The 24,916-nt window shown below is 46.6% G+C and overlaps 11 protein-coding genes across 11 annotated transcripts; 7 read left to right on the top strand and 4 right to left on the bottom strand.

The window, feature by feature from the left end:
* Position 1: 1 nt before the first annotated feature.
* ASPWEDRAFT_731886 (uncharacterized protein) lies at positions 2-3,899 on the bottom strand (the record flags this gene model as incomplete). The annotated part of the gene is made up of 8 exons (XM_040839292.1): positions 3,625-3,899; positions 3,497-3,561; positions 3,218-3,443; positions 3,099-3,161; positions 2,748-3,035; positions 2,446-2,692; positions 2,259-2,388; positions 2-2,207 (listed from the first exon to the last, which is right to left on the bottom strand). Exons 1-8 carry the CDS (start codon positions 3,625-3,627, stop codon positions 2-4), a joined length of 3,228 nt encoding a protein of 1,075 aa, XP_040694906.1. The 5' UTR covers positions 3,628-3,899.
* A 905-nt stretch (positions 3,900-4,804) lies between these two features.
* ASPWEDRAFT_252586 (uncharacterized protein) lies at positions 4,805-6,266 on the top strand. Its single transcript, XM_040832710.1, has 3 exons — positions 4,805-5,305; positions 5,369-5,610; positions 5,675-6,266. The coding sequence occupies exons 1-3, from the start codon at positions 5,116-5,118 to the stop codon at positions 6,011-6,013; spliced, it is 771 nt and encodes a 256-aa protein (XP_040694907.1). The 5' UTR covers positions 4,805-5,115; the 3' UTR covers positions 6,014-6,266.
* A 972-nt stretch (positions 6,267-7,238) lies between these two features.
* On the top strand, positions 7,239-7,539 carry ASPWEDRAFT_167262 (uncharacterized protein; the record flags this gene model as incomplete). Its single annotated transcript, XM_040830125.1, has 2 exons — positions 7,239-7,314; positions 7,367-7,539. 2 exons carry the CDS (start codon positions 7,239-7,241, stop codon positions 7,537-7,539), a joined length of 249 nt encoding a protein of 82 aa, XP_040694908.1.
* Positions 7,540-8,046: 507 nt separating this feature from the next.
* On the top strand, positions 8,047-9,450 carry ASPWEDRAFT_34740 (uncharacterized protein). The gene is made up of 2 exons (XM_040834078.1): positions 8,047-8,151; positions 8,230-9,450. The coding sequence occupies exons 1-2, from the start codon at positions 8,123-8,125 to the stop codon at positions 9,344-9,346; spliced, it is 1,146 nt and encodes a 381-aa protein (XP_040694909.1). The 5' UTR covers positions 8,047-8,122; the 3' UTR covers positions 9,347-9,450.
* An 863-nt stretch (positions 9,451-10,313) lies between these two features.
* ASPWEDRAFT_99152 (putative longevity-assurance protein (LAC1)) lies at positions 10,314-11,797 on the top strand (the record flags this gene model as incomplete). Its single annotated transcript, XM_040839642.1, has 3 exons — positions 10,314-10,787; positions 10,840-11,127; positions 11,186-11,797. 3 exons carry the CDS (start codon positions 10,314-10,316, stop codon positions 11,795-11,797), a joined length of 1,374 nt encoding a protein of 457 aa, XP_040694910.1.
* A 623-nt stretch (positions 11,798-12,420) lies between these two features.
* On the bottom strand, positions 12,421-15,306 carry ASPWEDRAFT_34743 (uncharacterized protein). Its single transcript, XM_040834079.1, has 4 exons — positions 14,331-15,306; positions 13,916-14,202; positions 13,742-13,866; positions 12,421-13,685 (listed from the first exon to the last, which is right to left on the bottom strand). Exons 1-4 carry the CDS (start codon positions 14,977-14,979, stop codon positions 12,812-12,814), a joined length of 1,935 nt encoding a protein of 644 aa, XP_040694911.1. The 5' UTR covers positions 14,980-15,306; the 3' UTR covers positions 12,421-12,811.
* A 911-nt stretch (positions 15,307-16,217) lies between these two features.
* Positions 16,218-17,258, bottom strand: ASPWEDRAFT_47857 (DNA repair protein RAD10; the record flags this gene model as incomplete). Its single annotated transcript, XM_040837021.1, has 2 exons — positions 16,218-17,177; positions 17,220-17,258. The coding sequence occupies 2 exons, from the start codon at positions 17,256-17,258 to the stop codon at positions 16,218-16,220; spliced, it is 999 nt and encodes a 332-aa protein (XP_040694912.1).
* ASPWEDRAFT_34744 (mRNA-binding ribosome biosynthesis protein NOP4) lies at positions 17,236-19,865 on the top strand. Its single transcript, XM_040834080.1, has one exon. The coding sequence runs from the start codon at positions 17,485-17,487 to the stop codon at positions 19,615-19,617; it is 2,133 nt and encodes a 710-aa protein (XP_040694913.1). The 5' UTR covers positions 17,236-17,484; the 3' UTR covers positions 19,618-19,865.
* Positions 19,866-19,870: 5 nt separating this feature from the next.
* Positions 19,871-20,688, bottom strand: ASPWEDRAFT_146623 (putative progesterone binding protein). The gene is made up of 4 exons (XM_040829507.1): positions 20,653-20,688; positions 20,303-20,601; positions 20,145-20,240; positions 19,871-20,074 (listed from the first exon to the last, which is right to left on the bottom strand). The coding sequence occupies exons 2-4, from the start codon at positions 20,409-20,411 to the stop codon at positions 19,896-19,898; spliced, it is 384 nt and encodes a 127-aa protein (XP_040694914.1). The 5' UTR covers positions 20,412-20,601; positions 20,653-20,688; the 3' UTR covers positions 19,871-19,895.
* Positions 20,689-21,924: 1,236 nt separating this feature from the next.
* ASPWEDRAFT_34747 (uncharacterized protein) lies at positions 21,925-23,289 on the top strand. Its single transcript, XM_040834081.1, has 2 exons — positions 21,925-22,690; positions 23,211-23,289. The coding sequence occupies exons 1-2, from the start codon at positions 22,380-22,382 to the stop codon at positions 23,218-23,220; spliced, it is 321 nt and encodes a 106-aa protein (XP_040694915.1). The 5' UTR covers positions 21,925-22,379; the 3' UTR covers positions 23,221-23,289.
* ASPWEDRAFT_252696 (putative general amino acid permease (Agp2)) lies at positions 23,073-24,859 on the top strand. Its single transcript, XM_040832713.1, has 4 exons — positions 23,073-23,433; positions 23,490-24,225; positions 24,280-24,656; positions 24,708-24,859. The coding sequence occupies exons 1-4, from the start codon at positions 23,198-23,200 to the stop codon at positions 24,745-24,747; spliced, it is 1,389 nt and encodes a 462-aa protein (XP_040694916.1). The 5' UTR covers positions 23,073-23,197; the 3' UTR covers positions 24,748-24,859.
* The last annotated feature ends 57 nt before the right edge of the window (positions 24,860-24,916 follow it).

Raw genomic sequence — 24,916 nt, forward strand, 5'->3', positions numbered from 1 at the left:
TTTATGAGCACTCTTCTGTGTCCAGCAGCATTTCTATTGCTTTATCTTCACCACACCACTGGACCAGCTCCCCTAAAGACTCCAAAGTACTCTCATGGTAGGGGCCCAGCATGTTTTCTCTGCCGTTCACCACTTCCACCATCAAATTGACAGCTTCAATTTCCCGATTTTGGCACTTCCGAGTAATAGCTGTCAAGTGCATACATGTCAGCGTAAAATAATGATTTGGTCCAAGGGTTTCCAGAGCTTCACGAAAAATATCCTCCTCCATCTTTTCAGCCTGTTCTATAAGGCCTTTTCCCCAGTATATAAGGGAAAGTAGTTGCCTATGAACAAGTGTATCAAAATGAGTAGGCCCAACTTGCTTTGTCACTTCTTTTATGACCTCGAGAATCAGCTCCTCGGCTTTGTCCCACTCTTTTTTATCTTTATAAACTGACGCCAGGTTTCCTTTGTTCATGAGGGTGTTTGGATGATTGGGTCCCATCTTTTCTTCCATTTTATGAAGTGTGTCCAAGGTCCATTGCTCCGCTTGTTCCAGCTTATGTTGAGAACAATAGATTGCCCCCAGGGTAGCTGCACAAGAAAGCGTAGCTTCATCGTCCACTCCAAATTTATTCTTCCTCCAATTCCAAGCATATTTTATTAGCTCTTCAGCCTGCTCCAAGCGGTCTAAGTCAATGCAAAGATGTCCAAAGTTGGCCATGGAATTAATGGAGCTTTCATGGTCAGTACCAAAGACTGATTTCCTTGTTTCCATGACATGTAGCGCCAGGCTTTCAGCCTCCCTGAGCCGACCTTGGTGTTGGTATATCTTTGCCAAGTTGGACATGCTGGTTAGCGTTAGATGATGCGTAGGTCCTCGTAATTTTTTCCATGTCTCAACTAAATGTAAGTCTAACTTTTCGGCTTCAGACCATCTTCCCTGGTCTTGATACGTCGATGCGAGGCCCCCAAGGCTTTCAAGCGTCTCCGGATGTTCCATGCCATATTCCCGTTTGTTCGCTTCGACGATCAGAAGGTCCAGTTCCTCTGCCTCTTTGCAATAGCCCTGCGACCATAGATAAAAGGCTATACCTTCTTGAAGATAAAGTTTTCTCCTCAGAAGCTTTCCATCTAGTTCTGGTATAAACTGGAGAACTGTCTGGGCATGAGGAAGATAAGCCGCACAGATAGCCCAGTTTTCATGTGTGGCGTTAGGAAACAACTCGGCAACGACGTCCATCGCTTGGATAGCTTTATCCTCAAACGCAGATTCGACAATCAGCCACTTGCGCATGGCCAGTTGTACCAATCGATGGAGAGAAAAGCTTGCTCGTTGTTCGTTCGCCATGATAAGCGAAAATGACTTCAAAGTCCCTAAGGCTTTGGTGAGCTCTAGCGGGCGCTTCACTTGTTGCTTGACCAAGCTTTTGGCAATGTCATGCTGGTCAAGGAAAGCCATGAGAGATAATACCTCGATTGCCTTAGGGTCTCGCTCCTTGATCTGGTTTATGGAAACTATCAATGTGGTAGCCACAGCATTAGGAACCTCCGTATCTCTCCCTAAGGTCTCGAAGGACTCGCATAGTAGGTCCATTCTTGTCTCATCGCTATCATGATACAGGTCGATGTATTCCCCTACACTCAGCATGTTTTCCTGCATGAAGGCAGAAGCTTGAACTAGCGCTAAAGGCAAATGATCAAGCAAATCAGAGAGCTGGTGCATCTCCAGCTCAGTAGGAATATGGTCAGTCACGGTAGATTTGATGAGGTTTTTTGACTCCGTCTCGGTCATGGTCTGGACTTCAACAAGATCCGCGGGACAGCTTTGGGTAAATTTGACCCCTGCAGCACGGTTTCTTGTGGTAATGAGAATTGAGCCGTGGACACATTTCGGGAGATAGTCCAAGATTGAAAGTTCTGCTGTGGATGAGTTCTTTTTCAACTTGCCATGAGAAAGTTCTCCGCTCGACAGGAAAAGTGAAGCCTCGTCGGCATTATCAATGATCATAAGCCAGTCTTTGTGCTCATTTTCAAGCCAATCTCTGACGCGAATCAATTTATCGTATTTTTCGGTGTCCACTTCCGGGATATCACACTCGCTCAGGATATTATAGTATCCTTTTCGGAAGCGTTCAATGCTGCTCGCGTGTATCCAAAACACTGAAGTTTGAGGACACTCGGCACGGATCTGATAGGCAAACTCAATAGCAATTTGTGATTTCCTATATCAGTCAGTCGAAGTTCCTGAAGTTAGAACAGAACGGAAAACCAACCCAACACCCCCAAGCCCGAAAAGTGCGACTCGTGAATGAGATTCTCCAATTGGTGTGATGCGATCTCTTAACTGTTGAACAATAGGTTTGCGGGTTATAAAACCAGGGTTACGTGCGTAAGGCATCACAACTGTCATTGTTAGTGCTATCAGTCATGGCCACATGGAAGCTCTTTTCTAACACTTACAAAAGGCTGGATCGCTCTCGTCGGCCACAAGAGTAGACTCTGAGCCGCTCAAATTCCCGAATAAGGACTTCTCTCCGAATTCCTTTGTGGCTGAGTCTGCAAGTTCAACTATAAGTGCAGATATATGTTTGTAATCTTCGTCGTATTCGCTCGCGTATCTGCATATTTCTTCATGATCGGCATTCAATGCAATTGCTGTTTCTCGTGAACCAGGTAGACCGAATGTAGCCGAGTTCTTTTCCACTATCTGTTGGCTGTTATGAGTTTTAATATCATTTATTGGGGATAATGGGGTTACTTACCATGCCAAAGCTTTTAAAGGGCAATGTCTCATAAAAGTTGAGATACCGGTAGTTTTCTAGCAACTGCTGGAAATTTGACGAAAGCTCATTTGCGTAAAGATCATCCTTCTTCAAAGCATTCAGGAAGGTATTACTTGGGTTTCTGAGCACAGTTCTCACGACCTTGGCAACTACATCTCCTACTCGTGCCAGAGGACTTCCTCGGTGTGGAGTGCCAAAGAAGGCTATCCCGAACGTGGCAGTGTAAATCGAATAGTATGCCTCTCCAAGTTTTGCTTGAACAAGAGCCTATAAATGCCAGTTTGTATCAGAATCTAGGTTAAGTCAATCTCACAATGGCAATGAACCAACCTCTTTCACAAGAATTCCACCAAGGCTGTGAGCAATAAAAATTATAGGTCGATTCTCGAAGCCCTATTGTTTCATTTGTGAGTATTCTCATTTCCGTGCAATAAAAATCATGCTGATACCTGTCTTTCCAGGCGTAGTCTGTTCAAGAGATTCTGCGCCTGTTCTCGTACACCAGCTGAAGAAGATTGGATTCCCACGTTGGAATTATATCCAAAAAGCAAGATCCTAGCCCTCGGTAGCTGGTGTGGAAGAAAGTCTCTCAGCCATAGCTTCTCGCCGGACATCCAGGTCCTTTCGGCATGATAGTCTTTGTTTTTGGGATTAAGGCCGTGTACGGCAACGATGCTAGAATTCTACATCAGCCGGGCGGTACTGATAGTCCGATCATAGTTTCTCACTCAATATTTGGCTCTTGGCCTGGGATAAGTATTCGCAGGAAATTTTTGACTCTAACATCGTCGGACTGGAAAATGTTATTACTCTTAAGCTCTGTAGTTACTCTAGACACTAGTCTGTAAGTACCTACCATCGCGATAAAAAGTAGTAGTTTGAAAAACAGGTGAACACCAAGCGATGGGCCAGCGGGCCATGCCGCTATATATGGAGCACATAGGAATTGTTATTAACTCCACCATGGATTTAGGTGAGGGCCGAAAGAAGGCTTTGTTGCACTGCCATGTTGTACCATGCCTTGTTCAGGTGCTTTGCCGCCGACTCGTGGGCGGTTGGAGTGGATGGCTGATTGGGCGAACATGGGTAGCGTCTTCTAATCCCCGCAAGAGTGTATTATGAGTGATAACAGCCGCCTTTTCACGTCGGCCCATGATGGAATGCATCCGTAAATAGGTAGTATGCAGAAGGATCAGTGGTAATCAGGTGTGGTGTATGCCTTATGAAGATGAGACCTTGACTACCTAATGGTCTCCATTTGTTAGCGCCATTTCGTCTCACGACATAATCTGTGCCCATATAAATTGACTTCCTTGAGGCCAGCATAGGAGCATTTTATTCCAATATGGCCACTTCAGGTTTTTCAAGGACATGCTTGATTGCAAGTAGTGTTTGTGTAAGACAACAAGCATTGTAGAGAAGATAAGAGAAAAGATGGTGAAAAATAGTGAAAATAATGCGACCAGTATTGGAGTGAGCGCTAATCCTCCGATTGGGATTGAATCTCTGATGAATCGCCATTTTTAGGGATGGTGTTTGGCGGAGAGCTGAAGAGTTTCGACGGTGGAAGAAGATCGAACGAGGGCCAATCGTCAGGTGCTCGACGGCGACAACAGTTTCATAACACTGCACATCTCGCCTTGTCAACCATTCATCCAGCCCTACGATGTTTATTATTAACAAGGATAAAGATACTTATCATATTCCTTCAGAATCAAGTGTAATGTCGAGATCCTGCAGGGAGTCGGCGCATAGATCCGATGGATCTACAGAGTACCCCGTACCTGGCGACAACAAGGCCACAAACGCCTTGACTTCTGGAGATCTCAGGATAAAACAACCATTCCAACCATAAAACCCTTTTCAGAGCGAAGGATGAATGGAATTTATCGCTCAATAGCGCTCTGAATGCGTTTCAGATCCTTTGTCTCCATTGTCGCCTTTGACATTCACTCGGGCGTCTTTTTGTCCACGCGAAACTGCTGGCGCCAATGCAGAGCGGGCGACAATCAGGCCGGATCAAGGGTTATGAATAGTATCTTTGCTATTCTTGACCCTATTGTCCGATATTGTGCTCTTTCTTTAATCCTCGAGCCGGCCTCGTGTGCTCTTTCTGTCTTCATCTTTCTTTCATCCTTCCTACCGAATCACAGTCCTTCTGCTGGCCAGTCTTTGGGCTTCACTCCTTTTTATTTCATTCTGCCCTTTCTACTAATAAGACTCTTCGAGCTGGCATCTTAACAACATAATATCTCGAGGCATTCAATAAAAAGTTGCATGGTACTTGAAAATACAACATCACTTTTCCCCCGGTTCATTCTCTCAGCTTGAGCATTAAACAACGATCATGATGGCTTCTTTGAAGGAGTCCCTGGCTGGACCAGGATTTGTGATCCTCAATGCCATCCGGGTGTTGAATATCATTGTCTTTCTTGACATTATTGCAGCCAACGCCGTCATGTTGGTGAAGATCTCTCTTTTGAGCAGCTTTTTCTTTTTCGAGGCTGTCACTCATGTTGTGACTGCTGGTGTCAGTAGTAAGTAGCAGAGTTCAGCTTTCGTATTGCCTGTTTTGCAAATATACTAACCCATGGCATTAGTATTTCTCATTGTTTCGGAACTTCCTTTCTTTCGGGGCTACTTCGATCGCAACTGGCCACTGCTTGGCCAAGACTCCGGTTTCATCACTTTGGCCATGGCGATGATGATACTTGGAATTGGAGTATTGAGTAACTTGAATACATCAGCCACCAGTCAAGAATCTCTGGGGCTTGCATTCTGGAGGATCATCATCTCTGCGGGGATTCTGGCGATGGTAATGAGTGTAGTCAACCTTGTCGCGGTAAGTAAGCCTTTCTTTGAAGTGCCTTATTTAACTTATGAGCTAATTTCTTTTTTTCTCACAGACCTTCGTTTTCGCAGACCGAGAAGCTGGTGTTAGCGCACGCCATGTTCGAGTGTATGGAGCAGTTGCACCTCACAAAGTAGTCAGTCGAACCAACAGCCAGCGATCGTTCCAACTCGGTCTGAAACGGGAGGATTCGCTGCCGATGTATACTGCTCCATCTCCAGTCCGGAGGGTACCCTCCACACGAGCCGAGTCTCGGTTTCCTTTGAAGATCTCAAGACCCCTCAACCCTAATCCTATCAATGACGCGGCTTCGTCCAAGTACTCCAGGGATTCGAGCGGAGTATCTATTCCCAATCTGGCACATCACCCAGCAATGTATTCGGGGCATATTTGAATACAAAGAGTCAGAACATTTGTGATACCTTTGGAATAGGAAACTAGATTCGTGCTGTGGATACTCTTATGGACATCGTATCATCCATATGGCGTAAAGTTGATGGCAAAATAGCGTTTTATAAGAATTTCGGGTTTATGATATGTTTTTATTCTGTTTATTCATTGGTTGTCTTTAATCTCTTCTGTAGCAATACAACGTTTAATAATTTATGCGAGGCTGAGCATTCAGCGTACTTTGTAGCCTCAGGTGAACTATAACACTATCTATATTTACAGAGGACTTGACTTTGGCTCTCTTACAAAGAGAAACGATTGGAATTATTGGTCATGAGAATCGAGCTTTTGTCGACATTCTGACTAACGAACAAGGTATGTACTTGATCCTTGGAGTCTTCGAAAAGAAAATGCAGCTCAGATGACAGCCATAAACACGAACCATCTGGATACAGTCTACGAGCTAAAATATTATTTACTTTTTAAGGCCTGCCTCTTTGAAACTTATCAAAGAGACTGCCTTGGCTGTGTATGCTATGTAACACACCGTACTTGGACTGCGCATCCATGTTCTTTGTCACCTGCATGCTGACTCCTGCTGTGTAACTAATTAAATAATGTAGCGATTCTCTCTAGCATCAATTAGGCTCTTTGACTCTATCTTAGTTGCTTTTGCCCCCGCACTTTTTAGCACATCCTTGTTGATATTAGATCATCATGGGGCTCTCTTGTCTGGGGATAGAATCCAAATCTCATTCTCCAGCATATACATCAACCAAATTTTTGAACATATCAACCAGATACCTCTATAGATTCCTTTGCGTATATATATGAAGTAGTATTCAATCTTTAATCATCTTCCTTTTGGACAGTGAGATTAAGAGAATCGAAAGTCCCACTGTCATACCTATTCAGCCTAGTAGGGGCAGGCCCCCAAGTCAAGCCTTTCACCATCTGACAGTTTATATTCACTGCCTGCCTTAGTGATTTGGGGGATATTCTATTTTTTGATCCATAATTTTCTATAATTTCTTAATTTTCTGGATTTTCCATTTGTTCACCTATAAATACCCCTCTCTGACCTCTATCTGCCTCTTCTTTTTCCCTTTATCATCAAATCTTTTTCTATCTCAACCGACATTTATCTTGAATTAATCTTCCTTCTCAACCTCTCTCATCTACTTAATTATATATTTCTTTTCAAGTCCATCTATATCCAAGTCCTCAAAATGAAGCTCTTCACCGTCGTCAAGTTCCTCTGCCTTGCCACCATGGCGACATCCCTGGCCATCGACACCCGTGACAGTGAGTTACTCTCTCTATCACGAGAATAATCACCTTGCTAACAATGACCTAGCTCAAGACCTCAACACCCGCTCCAAGACACTGGTCAAGAAGTCCGACAATATTATGGAGAGGGCAGCCGGTGCTACCTGTAACAGTCCCTGCGAAACTGACAGTGACTGCACGGGCATCTGTGAGGTTTGCAGAATGGGATCCCAGCACAAGATCTGCACCAAGCTGCGATAGAGATTTGGAACTGAAGAGTGTATGTCTTTCCCCTGATTTATGGAGGGATTGTTATTGACGGATTATTCTTTAGAGTTAATGGTGGCTGAGCATCTGCTGCTGTTGAGGCTAGGGTAGGGCAGTGATGGCCCTAACATTTAATGAAGAATATGCTAAGTAATATTGTACTGGAGCGTTCTCTTTTCTTTCTTTTTGCTTTCTTTTTCTTCTTGTTTCTGCTCTCGAATGATCCCGAGTCGAGCTCGGAGTTGTCTTTTAGCTAGGCTGTTGATATTTCGACATCAATGAATATTGAACATGACCTTGAATCTTTGAAATATACATATTTATAGCTAAGACGTACGATTATTATAATATTCTTTTATTTCAACCTTTATTATCAGGACGTTATTTACCCCAAATAGTATCTATAAAAGCGGCACATGATTGGCCGATGCTAAACGCTCTTGGCGCGGCCGATAAGATGGGGAGCGCAAGTTAGTGCCAGCTGGGCTTCATTCATCGTCCTGAGCCTTCTGTCATCATCATTGCTGAGTTGTCGCTTTGGAGATGCAGCAGGGAGATTTTGACAGCCCAGTAGAAAATGATTGAACTCGGGATCTCGTTCGGAACGTATGTCAATGCTTTTATTTGTCCATCCCCATTCCATGCCCTAATTCCCGATGACCATCACTGACACTGTCTCGACAGGATCAAATCCGTCTTGATCTTCTTCGCTCCCATTCTCATCCCTCGCGCGATCAACTTTTATCGGAGTCTGAGAGCCACAGCAGCTCAGCGACCGTCTCTCCGTCCTCTCCCTCATACCTCCGCTCGCGCCCTCAATGTCCTCTTCGGTGCGGTCGTCTTCTTCCTGCTCCTGAGCCTGCCGTTCAACCCACATGCTCCGAACCCGAATATCTTCGCCCAGACGCGCTCGCGCCTCAACACACCGACAGATGTCATCTTTAGTCGGTTGACACGGTTCCGACCAGAGAATACCCTGACCGCCGCAGACACATTATTGCAGTCCAAATTCACGTCCGTCGGGGCGCGCAAGGTGTATCTTCGATTCGGACCGGATGCGTTGACATCATGTCAGTTCTGCTCGCTCGATAATCCCGACACATACCTCCTCTACTTTTTGCCTTTCAACACGCTGCTTCCACACCTTTTGCACATGGTAATTTTGGGCTTGGTGACATCTGCACCATTTGCGGGTCGAGAGGCTGCAGGTTGGCGCAACAAGTTCACCCTTGCTGGTCTGGCTCTGGCCGCCTTTGACCTCTATATCGTCGCGACCGTGGATCCTGTACAGACTGCCCCGGCGGCCGTGCGGGCAGGTATTCTTCCACCTTCTAGTCTGTATCATCAGATTACATTGTTGCGCCCCTTGGCGTTTGCTATTTTTGATGCTGCCTGTGCATCTTTAATCTACGTGTCGGCCACAAACCGTTTATTCTTCACGCCACCATCGCAGACTGACCAACTGGAGCAACTGGTGTCGGCATCGCTATCTTCTCTCGGTGGGGCCAGCTCGAAGCTGCATGCCTTGAGTGTTACACGGAATGCGGTGGTGAGAGATAGAGTGCTGAAGGATCGGGACGATGACTACTGGCGAACAGTCGTTGCGATGAATGGGGAGAATTCTGGTGCTGGGAATGGAGAGACGAATGTTTGGGAAGAAGAAGAGGTGGTGCGAGCCATGTCCCAGGCGATGGCGGGACAAGGAAATGTAGATTTGGCCAAAGTGGGCGTTGCTGTGAGCGAATATGTCAACGGAGTGACAGCAGGGTTGGAAGGGGCCGATGAGCTCCGTGATAAATGATGCTGTATAGTGTTGAGCTTTGTCTAGTTATTCTAATGCCACCTAGTCTGGAGCATACGAAACAAATATAAGATAGAATTCATATATCTGTGGCACATGCCCCTCCTATCCTCGGTAGCCCGGCGCAATCACAACCTTAATACCATCCCACAACGCATACCAAGAGCGACTCCGCTTGTTTGATGGCATCACCGATCGGCTGCTGTACCCAGTTAGCAGCGGAGCCACCATCAGCTACTTCATCATCTAAACTGAAGATGATCAGACGACCAGCGATCCGTACATTAGCTGCAGAGCGAGCCAACGCAAGAGCCTGTGGGCAGCGCGGACGATGCCCCGTGTGGCCACCATTGGGGGGAGCTGAACTTAGGGGCGCTGGCGGGAGGGCGGTGAAGCCCACTGCTATGCGCTGCTGCAGGTTTTTTGGCCGGTGGGACTTGCTGGGCCGTCCCTTCGAAACAGCCCCCCTCTGCCTGTCTTCTTTTCTGGTCCTTTTTCTCCTCCCTCTTTTCTTTTGGCCGTTTTCTTTTTTGTTTTTCTCTTATCTCCTTTGCTGCTTCGCTGCTGTGATTATCTCTCTGCACTCTCATTTGTGCCTTGCCTCCAGACCTGTCAGGACACACGGTCTTTCTCTTATCCCTACCTCGCTATCCTTCGCCCTTCCTCCTAACAGGTACCCGCGGCGGATCCGCGGGTCGCCCAGGCGTATTGCAGGGGACCGAATAATAGTAGGGCCGCCAGTGGTCGGGAACCCAGGGCTACTCACGGAGTACTCGATTACCTACCCTTTTCTTCCCCAACAACAAACCCCCCAACCACTTCCACCGACTTCTCTTTTCTTTCCAATAGTTCGAACAGCTTGTTGTTTCTCTGCAGGGTCTTTGGATCCTCTTTCTTGTCATGGCTAGAGACGCGTCATTGCCACCGCAGTCGGTTTCGGAGCTCAATGCCTGTGTTTCCACCTCGAATGGCCACCGGCCCGCCACCAAAGAAACCACGTTTCGAGAATGGATGGTTTCCAACCAGATCGGTATGGATTCAAAATACCTATATCATTTTCTATCTATGGAATTGGCCCTGTGCGGTCTTTTGTGCATGCGCAATACATTTTGCTGACCGTTGTGATGTTGCAGGGATTTCATTGACGATCCTTTCCATGCTGCTGGCAGTTCACAACCTCTACCCTTCGCTTAGACCGTATACCACACCATTCTTCCAGTTGTCGCATTACCAATCCGAGGATGTCTATGTTCAAGGCTGGGATGATATCTACTTTGTTATTAGTTCCGCTATCGCATTCACAGCCATTCGGGCAATCACTATTGAATGGGTCTTCCAGCCCGTCGCACAATATGCTGGGCTGAAGCGAAAGGCCTCGATCCGTTTCGCGGAGCAGGGTTGGCTGTTGCTGTACTATGGCTTTTTCTGGTCATTTGGAATGGTCAGTACAACCCAACAGAATGAAGAACCCCATTATACTAATATGGATACAGTACATATGGTCGCAGTCTAACTACTGGCTCGATTTCCGCGCGATCTGGGCCGAATGGCCTGCCCGGGGTGTTTCCGGTACCTTGAAGTGGTACCTCCTGGTGCAGCTGTCATTCTGGGTGCAGCAGATTTTCGTCATCAACATTGAGGAGAGACGCAAGGATCACTACCAAATGTTTACCCACCACATTATCACCAGCACCCTTCTCGGCTCTGCTTACATCTACGGCTTTTACAACGTCTCGAACGTGGTTCTGTGTCTCATGGATATCGTTGACTTTATGCTGCCGGTATGTCGGACTGACTCACTTTGAGGGCGCGAGAACCCATGCTAACCATTATCAACAGACGGCCAAAATCCTCAAGTACTTGAAATATGAGACCTCCTGTAACATCGCCTTCGGTGTCTTCATGCTTACATGGTTGATCGCTCGCCACGTCTTCTACCTCCAGCTGTGCTGGTCTATTTACAAGAATGTCCCCGAGGTGATGCCATACGGAACGTATTCGGGAACCACCGCGGAAATGCTCAGCACCGACGGATACCCCAGCAAGTTCGCTTATCTCTTCTCGCCTTTCCAGGACATTGACGGCCCCATCTCCATGAACCGCACCATAAAGTGGATCTTCCTTTCTTTCCTTCTGTCTCTCCAGGTCTTGTCTATCATCTGGTTTGGCATGATTGTCCGCGTGGCTGTGGGTGTTCTTCGGACCGGAAATGCCGAGGATACTCGCAGCGATGATGAGGAGGAAGAGGAAGTCTCCACCAACAGCCAGGTCCACATTGCAGGCAAGGATGGTCCCAATGGCACTGCTGTCGTTGTTGACAGCACCAACGCTGAATGGCGGAGATCTAATGGATCTTCGACCGTGCGAACTCGTGGTCGTGGCCGGGTCCGCCTCGATCAGAGCGATAGAAAGGCACTCCTTGGTAGAATTGGATGCGACAAGCCTACCTAGAGTGACCTTTTGTTTCTGTTGTTCTCTACTTCTTTTCCACCTTCTAACGCTATCATGGATATGGAATACGCTGGTATGCCGATTTTCACTGAATTTGCCTGCTTAAAAGAATACCATTTTTTTATATCTCTGCCAACAAGATTCCCTTTCGTCTCAGGAGACGGTAGGGTTGAGAGAGTGTTCTCCATTTGATCGTTATCTTTAACGTTGATATCATGAACTTACTATTTTTGTTTTTCCGTTTGAAAAGTGCCAAGGTGATTTAGGATTCGATTTGTTTTCCCGGAACGCATTTTTTGTTGATTATATACGAGGTTTTTTTCTTTCAATTTCCGTGTTAGAGGCAATACAATACCCACTTGATTGATCTGATGTATGATATTTTTCTAGTAAGGAGTAAAGGGAGTTACCCAGTTGGCACTTGACAGAACAGTTTAAAGTAGTATACCGTTAAGCTATCACTAGGTGAGCCGTTAAGCTTAATAGTTTCATCTCCATTCTCCACTAAGACCCTGCATAATATTAATAGCTAATTGCTGACATGCATAAGGTATAGCCCGTACGGAGTATCCACTAATTATTTATTTTCCCCTTGAACCCTGTAGAGCTATTGAAATTGGAGAGGGGTTATTTCATGCATATTATTGGATGAGTCTTGGATACTAGTAGGGAATCAACTTAATCTACAAAACAACACCGAAAATAAAATGGTCTGTAGCCTCCATCTGTAATACTCCGGAGATAAACCCCGAAATCAAGTAAGTACATACTCGAAATAATCCGGGTAAAATAATGAGACGTCGATTAAATCCAACCCAAATAACGAGGGGGACACGGGTCATGAGCTGCGAACCCAATCATGTCATTCGAGAAATTTCAAATCATCAAGCATAAAATCATTATCAATCGTTTCGTTATTTACGATCTAGATGTCATGAAGTCGGCATGTGCCTTTTGGTTTTTTCTTTGTTTCTTTGTTTTTGTTCTTTGGCCTCCGTGTATAAAGCTGACTGTTTATACAAGAACTGGGAGGTTTATTTTGGGGCACGCGGTAAGGGTTGATGTCTCGATGGCAAGAATTTCATTTCGCATTTCGTCTTCGTCCCAGAAGTACTCGCCGACATGGCGCCGTTTTTGGTGGCGAGCACCCAATGCATGTTCGTCGACAATATCAGAGCCTAGGGCACATTCTTGCTGTGTGGTCACGAATCCAATCAGGACCTGACGGAGACGGTCCCAGATGGTGCCGTGGCGTTTCCACTCTAGTCGCTTTGCGATTCGCAGCATTCGAGAGACTACCCAGCATCGTTCCCCGGAATCTCCAGTCTCTCCGTTTGGATAGCCACCGTTGTTCAGGAAAAGCCATAGAACGGAGGTGATGCTGGGATTTGTGTATGGATTGAGCTTTTGTATTTCCACTTCCAACCAGTCCACATATCGGTCAAAGTTAGATGATTTCGAATAGCAGTCGTAAAGGGCAACATTAAGAAAGATCAGACAGGCCATGCAGGTATATTCATCAATAAACCGAATATCCCGAATTCCATGGTCATAATCTGGAAGCATGGTAAGTATTGTATGTAATTGTGTGCCAGGGCTGAAGCGCTTGGCACGGCTAGAGGCAGCATCAGACGAAACGCTGCCAGGGGAGTTTAGGGCAATGTTTTGTAGCTCATGGAGACGGCGAAAGAATCTTAGAAAATCCTCACATGCACGGAATTGATCACAATGCTCTTCCGTGTCTTCTGATGTTGACATGCTATGAAAAATAGCAAGGTGTAGTTCGGAAGATAAGAAATCAAGGGTATCAGGCGGAGTATCGGGTATATCGCCGGTCCAAGGCAGACAGGTGCTGAATATTGCTTTTGGTGCGCAACTAAAATCGACCCTTGACGCGATTAATTAGCCTTCGGCATGACGATGCAACAACGGTTTTTTAAATACCAATAAAGTACTTTCTCTAGGAAATTACTAGATGCCCGCATGCCTCGCATGCCCCCTCGATTCCTGATCATCGAAGCCAATCCTTTAAAGTGCATTCGCTCGATAGAGGCATCTTTCGACCATTTCTTTACAGTGTCAGCTAAAGATACAGTAGATGGAGCGAATGCAATATACCTCTATAACAGCCATCGTAGCCACGGCATATATAGTTCCGTCATGCTGACCTCTGGAGTCCGCTTGGATGCGTTCATTCATCAGTCGCAGAGCCCGCATCTTGTGTGTGAGACTCTGGACAGACTCCGTTTTGCCCTCCACACCTGCTCGGTGTTTCGAAGCAATGGCAAGCATGGCTTGGAAAGGGAGACTGTCATGCAGAGCAAATTGACGGAATATCTCCATCATTGGATTGTTCGCTATTGAGTCGACAAATTTGTACATCATAGACGGGTAGGTCACAACGACTTGCAGTTTGTAAGCATCTAGCCGCGGAAGGATAAGGTAAAATATTTGATTGGATGGTATAGTAGTAAAAGACAGGGTAGGTGCTCCTTAGACCACAAATACTTAAGACATAAAGACGGTAACTTACAGTGTTGGATCAATTCGTGATCCGCATTGCTTATTGCAATCGGATAGCAGCTAAATGGATCTCGTTTACCTCCAACCCCAGGAGACGTTCTGGGGCCAGGAGAGTTAAGGCCGACCACAGGAAAACATGAATTATCCTCGATTTTGGCTCTGTCGGACCTTGGCACTAACGAGAGTGACGATCCCGCTCCTTCGTCCGTGGGATGCAATTTCTTATCTTCCTTCGGATGTTTGTCCTCTCCTGCAGGACTAGGAGTCTTACCTTGCACATCCTCTACCTTGGATGGGGAGGTCGATGCAGGCGACTCAATTGTTTCACGCGTAGTCCAGCCACTAACGGGTACACGCGACGTATCAAGTCGAGCAATACTGTCCAAACGCCGCTGTCGCATGTACTGACGCATGGCATGGCGGCGGACCTGCCGCCGGGATTCATTATCAGTGACCAGGACGAACTCAAAGTTCCGGGACTGAGGCGTTTGCGGTGCCGCCCTACTGGATTGGTTCCTGGACGACCCTGATGAGTCCCCCGCATGATGACTAGACTGCCGACGGGCATGGGGGGCAGTTGAAGAACCAGTGCTATTCAGGGTTTCTGCGTTAGCCTGGGGCCTGCTGGGTGAGCCAGCATCGTTGATATCCTCCCCCATCGTTCATGGCCCGGTCCGGCCCTGGTTAGGGAGGCAATTCAGATCAAGCCTCGAATTAACAATCGAGTGGGGAAATGGCTTGTCCAGTTCGCCAGTGGGGGCCGCCAGATCGCTAATCGGATGATGGGGAGCATCACACGCTGTTGCTGTCGCTAATTAGAGCTGCATCGTAGGAGAGAGGTCAAAAGTGGAAGATCTCCAATGTTCGGTGTCTGGCCGATTTCCCTTTTGGGTCGTTGCCCCACGATAAACAGCACGTGACCGTTGTGGCGCTCTAGTCAGCCTCAAAGCTCGTGTTCTTGGTTTGGTTACTTGGGAGAAATGGTGGCACTATTTTGGTTCAGGCCAGGATAAAGGAATTCGTAAACCAAGAGGTTGTACCTGTGCTCCATAAGGATACAGAAGGAGAGCCATTCATCTCGACTCAAGACCGTTTGCCAGTCTACGCATCATAAATATGGAGTTCATCTCCACATCCGGTAAGTGGTCCGATGTCCGGATCGTCCCCCATGGGGCGGCCCAAGCTTCATGGCTATGATTTATTCCGTTGCTTCGGCCTTTGATGGTATCGATGACAGCTGTCAGACGCTATCCATGCTAGCATTGAAAATCACTTTGGTCTAGTGGTACTAATGGTGTGATGCATTCTCTAAGGTAGCGCTTTCTTGTGCCTTTGTGCTGCTATCATTTAGATGTTCGAGTACGAAGCGATGCGTAAGATTCCACTTGCATTGCCCATACCATCTCACATCTCATTCTCTATTTTAATTTTTTTTTTATTACATTCAATTTTCCGGTATCTTTCTTGATTATATTTCCGGCTTTGACCAGGAAGATCTGTATCTGAGCCATATAACTAGCGTATGTTGAAGGTTGTTAGCTGACTCGATAGAGTATGAATGCACGTCTCAGTGACATAATTTCCCGTCTATACAGAATAGAGGAATTCCTCGGGAATAGCCTAGCAGATTTTCGTTGGGTTGTGAGAAGATAAAGGGACACATCCTGCACGGCAATATCACCTGGTGGACAGCCCGCAACCTGGGCCTGCGGATTGACCATGAACAAACCCTTCAGTGTCTTCGCTCCGGTAGGTGTTATGTGCCTCGAACTTATACTTTAGTCAAAGGCGATCCGGGTGCTGCCAACAACGCCTACGATTTGTGAGACCCCTTGCTTTGGAAAGACGCGAATAGACACAATTGCCGTCTTTGTATGTTTTTCTGTAGGCCTGCTCCTCAGCCGTTCTCTCTGAGCTTCGCGAGGGCCGCCATCACCCCATCACTCATTCCCTCAGCCTGGTTGGCATCATTCGATCCATTATTTTCGGGTATCTGTTTTTGCATCTCAATACGTCTCGCTTCCTCTGATTCTGCCAAGAGTGCAGCCTCTTCATCATCATTGGAATTCTTAGGTTCTGACGGGCCATCTCGGCTAGATAAGGTCCTGTCCTCTAGAGTCGTTGTCTGCCCTCTCTCGTTGTTCCTTGCGGGTGCCGTCCCCTTCTTGGCAGTCTCAACCCTAAAGTCTTCCCTCACAGCATTATACCATTGTCGAACTTTCTTCTCTCCCCATCCTGGCACGGAACTGATCTGTTCCGGTTGCGCGTTGATGGCATTTTGTAAACTACCAAACGTAGATATCAGGCTTGCGGCATCGGACTTGTTAATGCTCCGAGGTGTTGTGACGAACTCAACAAGAGATTCCTTATACGACTGGGGCTGCTGTGTGCGGATTGCGGTTGGCTGGGCATTTTCGGAGGACTTGAAGAGTTCAAGGTAGTGCGCGGCCTCGGGAGCTGACCAGCAGAGCATCAGCGTGAGATTGTTAATAATCGAAGTCTTCGAAAGTTCTTTCAATGGGTCTTCATGATTGGGAATATCGACCATGATGAGTAGAAGGCGGAGTTGGTATTGCCCCGCAAGTGCTCGAATTCGCGAGTAGATGTACTCTGGATGCAGTCGGTGATACTTCAGTGACAGGAACAAGGCACAAGTAGTGGCTCCAACCACATAATCGGCCGGGATATCAGCATATTCCCATGGTAAGAACTTGATATGGTTCAAGATCGGATTGCCCTTTTGGCGAGTTGAAACGAGAACGGCAGAAGGACCGGTCCTGCTTGTCAGTGCCTGCGGCTTCGGTTGTTGAACCTTGGCTGGTGGTCGGCCAGGAGTTGCCGCGGCTTGTGAAGAAGCCTGCGCATTTTGAGGTATAGAATTTGCTTCAGAACGAAGGACGGAGCTAAAGTCTGTGTCTTCCCCGAATTCATCACCCATCGTTAAAGATCTCAAGAGTTTAATTCCAAGTACATAAAAGAAGCTGGGACCACCGTCTCTGCGGAGCAGTCAGCAAAGCTCAACTACCCACCGCCTAGACCCACTCGGAAATTTTCTGCCGCTGATTCTCTTCAGAAGAAAAAAAAAGTTCGAGGTTGACCAAAACCCGCAAAGAAAGACGTCTATCTTGAAAGAAATTGATAGCGTCCACAACGCTCAAATTACAATGGATTCCCCTAAAAAGCAGACACCAGGGGAGGATCAAACCCAACGGAGAACACTCTTCGTTCGGTCACTTCCCGCCTCAGCCACGACCGAGAGTCTTGCAGAATATTTTTCGCAATCCTACGTTCTCAAGCACGCCCTCGTCGTCAATGATCCTGAAACCAAACAATCGAAAGGATATGGATTCGTGACATTTGCCGATGCCGAGGATGCGCAGAGCGCTTTGGAGGAATTCAATGGGTCGACCTGGGATGGAAAAAAGATTCGAGTTGACTACGCCCAGTCCCGTCACCGTGAAATCGATGAGAATTTGGGGAAGAGTAAGCCATCTTCAGCTGCGCTTGAGAAGAAGCAGCAGAGGGAACAACAGAAAGCCGACTCCCAGCCGCCAAAATTGATTGTTCGAAACTTGCCATGGAGTATCAAGGAACCTGAAGATCTGGCGATTCACTTTAGAAGCTTTGGAAAGGTCAAGTTTGTGACTCTTCCGAAGAGAGGTGACAAACTTGCAGGTTTTGGTTTCGTTGTCTTGAGAGGCAAGAAGAACGCCGAGAAGGCCCTTGAGGGCGTCAACGGGAAAGAGGTGGACGGTAGAACCTTAGCAGTTGACTGGGCCGTCGAGAAGGAGGTTTGGGAGAACCAGCAGAAGGAGGAACCGCAAGAGGAGGGCAAAGATGGCGAAGAGAAATCCGACGACATCGAAATGGCAGAAGGCTCTGAAGAAGCACCAGAGGGTGCATCTGATGATGACGAAGAAGCCTCTGACGACGATGAGGATGACAACGATGAAGATGAGGATATGGAGGACCTGGATGATGATGATTTGGAGGACGAAGAAGAAGAGGACAAGGAAGATGAACGGAACGCTTCTACGATATTCATTCGAAACCTACCCTTCACATGTACAGATGAATCGCTTTACGAACACTTTACGCAATTCGGAAACCTTCGGTACGCGCGAATCGTTGTCGATCCGGAGACTGAACGCCCTCGTGGTACAGGCTTTGTTTGCTTCTGGAATTCCGAGGACGCAGCGACCTGCGTGCGGGAGGCCCCCAAGCAACAAGACACCATGGCCGCAGAGAAGGACAAGGCCAACAAAGCAAGCAAAGCATCGTCTGCGATCAAGCAGTCTGTTTTGCAGAATGAGAATTCGGATCCCAGCGGACGGTACACCATGGACGGCCGTGTGCTACAGGTCGCTCGCGCGGTGAGCAAAACCCAAGCCTCAAAGTTGGAGGAAGAGGGTGTCTCACGCCGACTCGTCCGCGACACGGATAAGCGCCGTCTTTTCCTTCTCAATGAGGGAACTGTCCCCGCAGGCTCGCCTCTCTACAAGCAACTTTCACCATCCGAAATCAAGATGAGAGAGGACAGTTACAAGCAACGACAGAACTTTATCAAAAAGAACCCGACTCTCCATCTCAGTCTTGTTCGTCTGTCAGTCCGCAATATTCCACGACACGTCAACTCCAAGGACCTGAAGCAACTTGCCCGACAGGCTGTCGTCGGCTTTGCTCAGGATGTCAAAGCTGGCAAGCGTCAGCCCATCTCTAGGGAAGAGTCGCAGCGCTCTTCTGAGGACATGAAAGCGGCTGAGCAAGAGAGAAAGAAGAAGGGCCAGGGTATTGTGAGACAGGCCAAGATTGTCTTCGAGACTCGGGAGGGTAGTAAAGTTGGGGAAGAAAGCGGTGCAGGACGCAGCAGAGGTTACGGTTTCATTGAATACTACACTCATCGTCACGCACTGCAGGGACTAAGATGGCTCAACGCGCACGCTGTCGAGGCACCTAAGACTGGTACTGAGGATGCAGAGGACAAGAAGAAACGTCTTATTGTCGAGTTTGCCATTGAAAACGCGCAAGTCGTCAAGCGCCGAAATGAACAACAGGAGAAGGCCCGCAACTTTGCCAAGACACGTCAACAAAACGACAAGTTCCAGAAGTCCGATGAATCCAAGAGCAAGGGCGGCAAGGGCAAGCCATCTCCGAAGGGACAGAAGAGGAAGCGCTCCGAAAGCCGTGGTAGCGGAAAAGAGGGTGATGGAGAACGGGATCAGGAAGAGGACAACAAAATGGCCAAGCGCAATCGGATTATCGCAAAGAAGAGGATGCAAAGAAAGTCCCGGAAATGAAGAATCATAGCGGGGGTTAATCATTGTGTATAGAGGATTCCCCCTTTTTTTTTTTTTTTCTTTGTAATTACCCCCTTTTTTTTTTGGCGCCTGGAATCAGTTCTATTACTTTTGGGTGGAAAATAAAAAGCACATGTGATATCTTCTTATAAAAAATCGCTTTCTCTAATCGTCATTCCGTGGGTATATGACTGTAGGTATCTAGCATACCCTCACAGCAAGCCAAATTTGCACATGAATGCTCTCGGTAGTTGGTTTTTTCTTCTTTCTTTCTCACCTTAGTAGTTGGTAGCATCCTTCACTTTTCCGACAATGTTGTATCGCTTGCTGAAGAAGGTAAACCATTCCTCCAGAACTGTCTTTTCCTTGTCGCCCAAATCATACCAGTCGGGTCTGCAGTCCTCGGGCTTGAGGGACGAGCAAGCAAGAGCTCGCGAGGGGTCCTTTCCGGCGAAGACTAGAAAAGTAATCAATGAGATTAAGTTCTTAATATCAGAGTGCGACAGCCATGAGAGAAGAGAACCCACCTTTGTATGAACCACTTGCGCCGTATGCACTGTTCTTGCTCACATCGAAGACAATTCCCTTGATTGCGACCAACGTAGGACGGCTAGGGTCGGATCCTGTTGAGCAATCTCATCAGTAGCCATTCATGCATCTCAATATTTCCAAGATAAATGCATACCGTCACACTTGGACAATTCTTCCACGGTAATGGGGTCATCCTTGGGGGGATCGAGCTGAACAGGCACCTTGGGCTCGAAGCGCTTGGTTCCTTTCTCTTGATCGGTCATTTTGAGGTTGTGGGAATGGGTAGATATTAAAGTAGGAGATTGAGAGGGGATTGTTTTGTAATGTGGTCCGCGAGAAAGAAGAAAACAATCCCGAGGTGATAAACCGACGAAAGCTCCAAGGCGCGGGGCAGGCGGGGTCGGAGGCCGACTGACGTGACCAATGGCTAATCGTGTATAAGTGATTTGTTTTCTGCTTCTTTGTCAGCCGAGTAGTTGTTTATATTGCACTCAACTAAGGTACTTGTAGTGTTCTATTATGAGAGTTTATTTGATAAAAGCTGTGTAGAGATATGTAATGTAGCATAATGACTACCGATGAGCTGTAAACGGTACGCATTGTTATGCATGACAAGGGTCAGAAAGAGAAGCACAGGGTATCTGATAGCTAATAGATTGACTGATATCAAGTTATATTAAAGCATTAGTTTCCCCAGGGGCACACTTCAAATGACACATTGCTGCTGCCATTCTCCCGAGCATGGCAAAGCTGCAAATAGAAACAATATGCACTTGGGATTTGAATATGAGGAACCTAAGCAATGTCGGAATACTACTATATGCTCACTGAGATACTTCAGTTACCTCGAATCCATCCAAATGGATAAACTGAATATCTATATAGAGTCAGTAACCTTCTGTAAATTTCTACACTATCTAGAACAAAAATAAACCATCCCTATAAACCCCTTTTCTGTTGTCCAACGGCATGACGTCAAGCCGGGGTGTGCTGGCTATACAAAGTTACACGAAAGCATCATCCGTGGCAAACCGAACTGAATACTTCTTGTCATCTTTCATCTCAACCAGAGTTGCTCTAATATTCTGCCTCATCTATCCTGTACCTCATCAAACTGAGACATAAAAATATACCAAGAACGTTGATTCGTGCCTTCAATATGTCCTCAAACCAAGAGACACACACAAAGTGTCTATCTTATTCTCCTTCCATAATACCAAGTGAATTTCCTCAAACATCCACATCAGACGACAGCAGAAGAGACTCGGTTGAGCCGAACATCTCACACTATCTGTATTACGAGGATAACGACTGCTTCTTCCCACCGAGCTGGCTGGGAAAGAAACCGATTAGCCAGGAGATGATGGAAGATTCCGATCAGGATGATGCGAAGAGAGTGGATTCGGTTGTGCGGGAGTGAGGATATTTGTTGATTTTTTTTGCATCTTTCAAGATATAGTGGTTACTTCTGCTTTATGTTTTTGTTTGCATCTATCCCCTAATGAAGGGATGCTGTTCTATCAGACTGGTATCACATGTTATTGATGATCTACTTGATGGCGACATATTGTAGATCCTTAAATATGCCTATCTATTTTTGTAGATCTTTATGCAAATATTCATGCTAACTCTATCTTATTTCTTAGTATCTCTATGTATTTCTATTCCTATTCATGATAATTGCTTGCTTCTGGCTCTCAGCATTCTTACCTCGGCAACTCCGTGTATAAATGCCCCACCATCCCTAGACACGAAATGCGCCCATTGTATTCCTCAAGACAATCCGTACCCCTCCAGGGCTCCTTTGCATTTTTCATGATCAAAATGGAATTCGTCTATCTGCCTATCCAAATCAAGTCCCAATTGAAGTGCACAGTTATCCAATATCAGTCTATCCCATATTTCTCTCCCTCAGCATACACAATTTAAACCTGGGTACTCCGTACGACCGTTATTACTGTGGGGAATACACTGGAGTCGTACGGCATCGGGCCTTTCTTCTGGGGATTCTCTCCACTATGATTTGCCCGCCGATTTATTTCTTGATGCCGTCGTGTGCCCTGCTAGACCGCTAGGCGCATCCTGTCTCTCTCTCTCTCTCTCTCTCTCTCTCTTTCTTTTTTTTTCTTTTTAACCCCTTCTTATTTTGTTTTTTCTTCCTTTCCCTCATTCACTTCTTTCCCCTCCTATGCGCTCTGTTGGATATTTATTTGGACCATCAGCTATTCATGATGTCCAAATCAACCTCTGACCTTAATCCTATCTCAGGACAGTCTCCCGAATTCGCAGCCAAAGAAGCACCCCTCCAAACAGCAAACCCTGTCAATCTATCCGAAAAAGATGCCGTGGTCGACAATCGCGAGAGCTCTATCGACGGGGGATTGATGAAGCCTGTCTATGATCATACGCGCCGGAAACTCAAGCCCAGACATATTCAACTGATTGGCATCGGGGGAACAATTGGTACTGCGCTTTATGTCCAGATCGGTGAGGGACTGCGTGATGGCGGCCCTGGCAGTTTGTTCCTTGCGTTTACAATATGGTCAGTTGTGATCCCTTTGCTGATGTGGTATTTTGCTTTTTCCTCCCTTGCGATTTCGCCTTGATATGGTCGGGACGGTTCGAGTTGAATGATTTACATGGTAAGACCGGTATACAACCTGGAAAACAAATCAAGAAAGTGTCGGTGTCAGCAGTATGAACATATCTCAGGAATTCTCTATGCGTGGAAATACTATGCACGTCCAGATAAATCCATTCAAGGCATACAGAACCAACCATCAGGCCCATCATTCCCATTAGCAGTACTGGTTAGAAACATGGAATCTTATACTTTTGAATATAGGTGTTCAGTCATCTTGGCTATAACAGTCTGTACGAAGCCCATTCTATCCCCTGATTCTGTTCTGCAACATGCCACCGGAAACCTCTATCCAAAGCAGCTCCATATACAGTTCCAGAAGCGCCATATCATTGAGTTTTCTTCCGATGCACTCTCTGTGTTTCCCATTGCAGCAACTTTGTCCTTGAGCATGCATTATACTAAACTATGATGTCCATAGGTCTGGCTGAAATGGTCACATATCTGCCGATATCCTCGCCCTTTATACGCTTTGCTAGCCGTTTTGTCGATGATGCCTTTGGGGTTGCTGCTGGGTACAACTTCTTCGTCTTTGAGGCAATTATGGTGCCCTTCGAAGTCACGGCTTGCCATATGATTATTACGTATTGGAGCAGTATTGTGCCAGTCAGTGGGATCATTGCCATTATACTAGTGCTTTTCATGTGCGTCATCCATCCCATGGTCTTCTGGATCGGCTCATCTGACAAACATGCAATAGATTACTCAACGTCTTTGCCGTACAATGGTACGGCGAGGCAGAGTTTTGGCTCGCTTTGGGAAAGGTCCTGCTCAGTGTTGGACTGCTCTTCTTTACATTTATTGTGATGCTCGGTGGCAACCCGCTTGGAGACCGGTTTGGATTCCGATACTGGAATAACCCCGGTTCCTTTGCAGAGTACTACAAGACTGGCAGCCTTGGTCGATGGCTTGGGTTTCTGGCCTGTCTTATCCGTGCCAGTTTCACAATTGCAGGTCCAGACTATGTTTCAATGGCTGCTGGCGAAACAATAAACCCGCGCTCAGTCCTGCCCAAAGCCTACAATGGGGTGTTTTACCGCCTCACATCTTTCTTCGTCCTGGGAGCTCTCAGTGTCGGTATTCTAGTCCCGTTTAATGATCCTACTATGTCGGATGCATTTGATAAAGACTTGCCTGGTGCTGCTGCATCACCGTATGTCATTGCCATGGACAGACTCCATATCCCTGTCTTACCACATATCGTGAACGCCATGATCCTCGGTGCTTGCTTCAGTGCAGGTAACAGCTATGTATACTGCGCTAGCAGGAGTTTATACGGACTTGCGCTGGACGGCAAAGCCCCGCGTCTCTTCACCAAGTGCACTAGAAATGGTGTTCCGATCTATTGCGTCGGTGCTGTTCTTCTCATTGCCTTGCTCTCTTTCCTGCAGGTATCCAACAGTTCGTCTGTCGTTTTAGACTGGTTTGTGAATTTGGCAAGTCATACCTATTGCTATTCTGATGAGCAGCTATAATAACGGTTAGTACAGGTAACTGCGTCACAGCTTATCAACTTCTCCGTCTGCACATTTACCTATATTCGTTTCAAAAAGGCCCTGGAGGCACAAGGCATCTCCCGTGATTCTCTCCCATACAAAGGCAGGGGGCAGCCATACGTCGCATACATTGCATTGACAGCTACGACGGTCATGGCATTCGTCGGCGGCTACACCGTCTTCCTACCGGGAAACTGGAGCGTGCCGACCTTTCTATTCTCCTACACCATGATTGGGGTATTTCCGGTTATCTACTTTGGGTGGAAATTTATCCATAAAACTGAAGTGAAGAAGCTAGAGGATATTGATTTGGTGACTGGTGTTGCGGAGATAGATGATTATACGAGGAATTTTGTCACAGCGCCGCCGGGGTAAGTTATGTTTTACTTTTTGGATGGAATATGATAGCTAATGTATAACAGGAATGTATTTTCGAAAACGTCTAAAGTGCTTTTTGACTGACATATGACATTATGATGAACATGATATCTTGACATGGACGATATACGAAGCTGTTAGAATACTGTTGCATCTATCATTCCGCTCCATAGATTAAAACATTGGATAAATATGAAAATTGTAACAATTCGCTCTAAGCATTTATCATAATATTATACAAAATGCAGTGACA

Source organism: Aspergillus wentii (genome assembly GCF_001890725.1).
Source record: "Aspergillus wentii DTO 134E9 unplaced genomic scaffold ASPWEscaffold_1, whole genome shotgun sequence".
Classification (NCBI taxonomy): domain Eukaryota; kingdom Fungi; phylum Ascomycota; class Eurotiomycetes; order Eurotiales; family Aspergillaceae; genus Aspergillus; species Aspergillus wentii.

Bases quoted from the DNA above. Each gene is read 5' to 3' on its own strand.
- ASPWEDRAFT_252586 (XM_040832710.1), top strand. From the start codon at position 5,116: ATGATGGCTTCTTTGAAGGAGTCCCTGGCTGGACCAGGATTTGTGATC. The intron at 5,306-5,368 runs GTAAGTAGCAGA...CCATGGCATTAG, and splicing joins TGTGACTGCTGGTGTCAGTA to TATTTCTCATTGTTTCGGAA. The intron at 5,611-5,674 runs GTAAGTAAGCCT...TTTTTCTCACAG, and splicing joins GTGTAGTCAACCTTGTCGCG to ACCTTCGTTTTCGCAGACCG.
- ASPWEDRAFT_34740 (XM_040834078.1), top strand. From the start codon at position 8,123: ATGATTGAACTCGGGATCTCGTTCGGAAC. The intron at 8,152-8,229 runs GTATGTCAATGC...CTGTCTCGACAG, and splicing joins CTCGGGATCTCGTTCGGAAC to GATCAAATCCGTCTTGATCT.
- ASPWEDRAFT_34743 (XM_040834079.1), bottom strand. From the start codon at position 14,979: ATGGGGGAGGATATCAACGATGCTGGCTCACCCAGCAGGCCCCAGGCT. The intron at 14,203-14,330 runs GTAAGTTACCGT...ACAAACTGCAAG, and splicing joins TCACGAATTGATCCAACACT to TCGTTGTGACCTACCCGTCT. The intron at 13,686-13,741 runs GTATTTAAAAAA...AATCGCGTCAAG, and splicing joins CTAGAGAAAGTACTTTATTG to GGTCGATTTTAGTTGCGCAC.
- ASPWEDRAFT_34744 (XM_040834080.1), top strand. From the start codon at position 17,485: ATGGATTCCCCTAAAAAGCAGACACCAGGGGAGGATCAAACCCAACGG.
- ASPWEDRAFT_146623 (XM_040829507.1), bottom strand. From the start codon at position 20,411: ATGACCGATCAAGAGAAAGGAACCAAGCGCTTCGAGCCCAAGGTGCCT. The intron at 20,241-20,302 runs GTATGCATTTAT...ATTGCTCAACAG, and splicing joins AGAATTGTCCAAGTGTGACG to GATCCGACCCTAGCCGTCCT. The intron at 20,075-20,144 runs GTGGGTTCTCTT...TTACTTTTCTAG, and splicing joins CGCAAGTGGTTCATACAAAG to TCTTCGCCGGAAAGGACCCC.
- ASPWEDRAFT_34747 (XM_040834081.1), top strand. From the start codon at position 22,380: ATGTCCAAATCAACCTCTGACCTTAATCCTATCTCAGGACAGTCTCCC.
- ASPWEDRAFT_252696 (XM_040832713.1), top strand. From the start codon at position 23,198: ATGATGTCCATAGGTCTGGCTGAAATGGTCACATATCTGCCGATATCC. The intron at 23,434-23,489 runs GTGCGTCATCCA...AACATGCAATAG, and splicing joins ATTATACTAGTGCTTTTCAT to ATTACTCAACGTCTTTGCCG. The intron at 24,226-24,279 runs GCAAGTCATACC...CGGTTAGTACAG, and splicing joins TAGACTGGTTTGTGAATTTG to GTAACTGCGTCACAGCTTAT.